Below are 2,867 nucleotides of genomic sequence, written 5' to 3'. Positions count from 1 at the left end.
TAACACGTTGGTCGATGTAACATTTCTTTATTGTTTGAATTTCAAATAATTCTTTTAATAAACAAAAGTAATGATGTAATAATAATCTTGAATAAATAAATGAACATTAACTTTTTAATTTGTATTATTTTTTATTTTTTTCAATTTCTTATTTTTTTAATTTTTTAATTTTTTTTTGCCAAACCTAAAACCTAAAAATTTGAAAATCTAAAAATTAGGTAAAAGTAATACTAATATTTATACAGGATGACATTGTTAATTTTAATTTTTTAAAAAATAAAAAAATATATAAAATCCGGAATTTATAGCAAAAACTAAAATCTTCCTGCTTTCGTATTTTCATTTGGAATTTTAACAATCTAAAATCTGGCTAACCGGGTAAACCCTAACTTAGCTCCCAAGACATGTCACGGCCATCTGCTCGATCGAGACGTACATTGCTGCGCGAGGGTGCACCTCATTCGTTATCGATCGGGGTAAGACCATACACGTAGGCTTAGTTAACTGAAAAACATCTGCTTAGACTCCCGGGCCGGCTTGGCTGAGCGGTTATATATCGACAAAATCTCTTTCCTTTGTTTAAATCACATATGTGCTTATTTATTCCATTTAAAAGATCCTAGCTACCGAGTATATAATGGCAACGACATATATATGCTCAGGTAACCAATTCTGGCATTCCAGAAGAGCAGATAGATCACGAATCGATCGACGCTTCCCCATCGACTGGAGGGCAGCCTCGCCATGGATTCTCGCTGGCGCATCGGGCCGGCGGAGGAAGCGCGCCACCAGGAGGTGATGGCTGGCCTGGGCGTGCACGGAGCCGAGTGGGCGCTGTGGAAGGTGCTGGAGGTGTCCGACGTCGACGCGGGGCAGAACCGGCTGCTGCTCCTCAGGGATATGGTGCGCGGCGGGCCGATCCCCAAGCTCTTTCCGGAGCTGGATGAGCTCGACGCTGATGGCCTGAACGCCAGGCGCACGGTGTCCTTCACCTTGCTCGATGCGGAGGGTCGGGAGAAGGAGTTGAGGATTCGCTACCTCGACTCCAACAAGCACTAGTAGAAAAAGGGTCTTTAGTCCCGGTTCACAATGGGCTTTAGTCCCGGTTGTGCAACCGGGACTAAATGGTCGCGACTAAAGCCCCCCCCCCCCCCTTAGTCCCGGTTGCTTACGAACCGGGACTAAAGGTCCGTCCGTGCGGGTTCTGTGCGTTGGGGCAAAAATATCTCAATTTTTCAAAAAAAAATCAAAATTTTTTCACTCCATTTTTTTCTATCTTTTCAGTTATTTGCATAGTTTAGTCTCTATCTCTAACTACACTTATCTCTAGTCAAATTACTTTACTCGTGATCAAACTTCCCGCTTTGCCACCCATCCTCCCACTATTCTAGCACTAGCACGCTTAACTTCTGAGTTCCATCCCGTCCCGCATCCAAGTGCTTCGCGCGCATGTATGTGATATTAGTATCATATAAATCATATTAACACGTTGGTCGATGTCACATTTCTTTATTGTTTGAATTTCAAATAATTCTTTTAATAAACAAAAGTAATGATTTAATAATAATCTTGAATAAATAAATGAACATTAACTTTTTAATTTGTATTATTTTTTATTTTTTCATTTTCTTATTTTTTTAATTTTTTAAATTTTTTTGCCAAACCTAAAACCTAAAAATTTGAAATTCTAAAAATTAGGTAAAAGTAATACTAATATTTATGCAGGATGCAATTACTATTTTTAATTTTTCAAAAAATAAAAAATATATATATAATCCGGAATTTATAGCAAAAACTAAAATCTTCCTACTTTCGTATTTTCATTTGGAATTTTGACAATCTAAAATTTGGCTAACCGGGTAAACCCTAACTTAGCTCCCAAGACATGTCACGGCCATCTGCTCGATCGAGAGGTACATTGCTGCACGCGGGTGCACCTCATTCTTTATCGATCGGGGTAAGACCGTACACGTAGGCTTAGTTAACTGAAAAACATCTGCTTAGACTCCCGGACCGGCTTGGCTGAGCGGTTATATATGGACAAAATCTCTTTCCTTTGTTTAAACCACATCTGTGCTTATTTATTCCATTTAAAAGATCCTAGCTACCGAGTATATAGTGGCAACGACATATATATATGCTCAGGTAACCAATTCTGGCATTCCAGAAGAGCAGATAGATCACGAATCGATCGACGCTTCCCCGTCGAATGGAGGGCGGCCTCGCCATGGATTCTCACTGGCGCATCGGGCCGGCGGAGGAAGGGCGCCACCAGGAGGTGATGGCTGGCCTGGGCGTGCACGGAGCCGAGTGGGCGCTGTGGAAGGTGCTGGAGGTGTCCGACGTCGACGCGGTGCAGAACCGGCTGCTGCTCCTCAGGGAGATGGTGCGCGCCGGGCCGATCCCCAAGCTCTTTCCGGAGCTGGATGAGCTCGACGTTGACGGCCTGAACGGCGGGCGCACGGTGTCCTTCACCTCGCTCTATGCGGAGGGTCGGGAGAAGGAGTTGAGGATTCGCCACCTCTACTCCAACAAGCACTAGTAGAAAAAGGGCCTTTAGTCCCGGTTCACAACGGGCTTTAGTCCCGGTTGTGCAACCGGGACTAAATTGTCGCGACTAAAGGTCCCCCCTTTAGTCTCGGTTTCTTACGAACCGGGACTAAAGGTCCGTCCGCGCGGGTTCTGTGCGTCGTGGCGAAAATATCTCAATTTTTCGAAAAAAAAATTCAAATTTTTTTCCACTCAATTGTTTTTATTTTTTCAGTTATTTGCATAGTTTAGTCTCTATCTCTAACTACACTTATCTCTAGTTAAATTACTTTACTCGTGATCAAACTTCCCGCTCGGTCACCCATCCTCCACTACTC

The 2,867-nt window shown here is 42.9% G+C and overlaps 2 protein-coding genes across 2 annotated transcripts; both read left to right on the top strand.

Annotated features, from left to right (window-relative positions):
* The first annotated feature begins 744 nt into the window (after window positions 1–744).
* LOC127329974 (uncharacterized) lies at window positions 745–1,059 on the top strand. The gene has a single exon (XM_051356359.1). It carries the CDS (start codon window positions 745–747, stop codon window positions 1,057–1,059), a length of 315 nt encoding a protein of 104 aa, XP_051212319.1.
* Window positions 1,060–2,227: 1,168 nt separating this feature from the next.
* LOC127329961 (uncharacterized) lies at window positions 2,228–2,542 on the top strand. The gene has a single exon (XM_051356353.1). The coding sequence runs from the start codon at window positions 2,228–2,230 to the stop codon at window positions 2,540–2,542; it is 315 nt and encodes a 104-aa protein (XP_051212313.1).
* The last annotated feature ends 325 nt before the right edge of the window (window positions 2,543–2,867 follow it).

Source organism: Lolium perenne, chromosome 1 (assembly GCF_019359855.2).
Source record: "Lolium perenne isolate Kyuss_39 chromosome 1, Kyuss_2.0, whole genome shotgun sequence".
NCBI lineage: Eukaryota > Viridiplantae > Streptophyta > Magnoliopsida > Poales > Poaceae > Lolium > Lolium perenne.
This window is presented reverse-complemented; position numbering and strand designations above follow the sequence as displayed.

Coding starts and splice junctions, on each gene's coding strand:
- LOC127329974 (XM_051356359.1), top strand. CDS start 745: ATGGATTCTCGCTGGCGCATCGGGCCGGCGGAGGAAGCGCGCCACCAG.
- LOC127329961 (XM_051356353.1), top strand. CDS start 2,228: ATGGATTCTCACTGGCGCATCGGGCCGGCGGAGGAAGGGCGCCACCAG.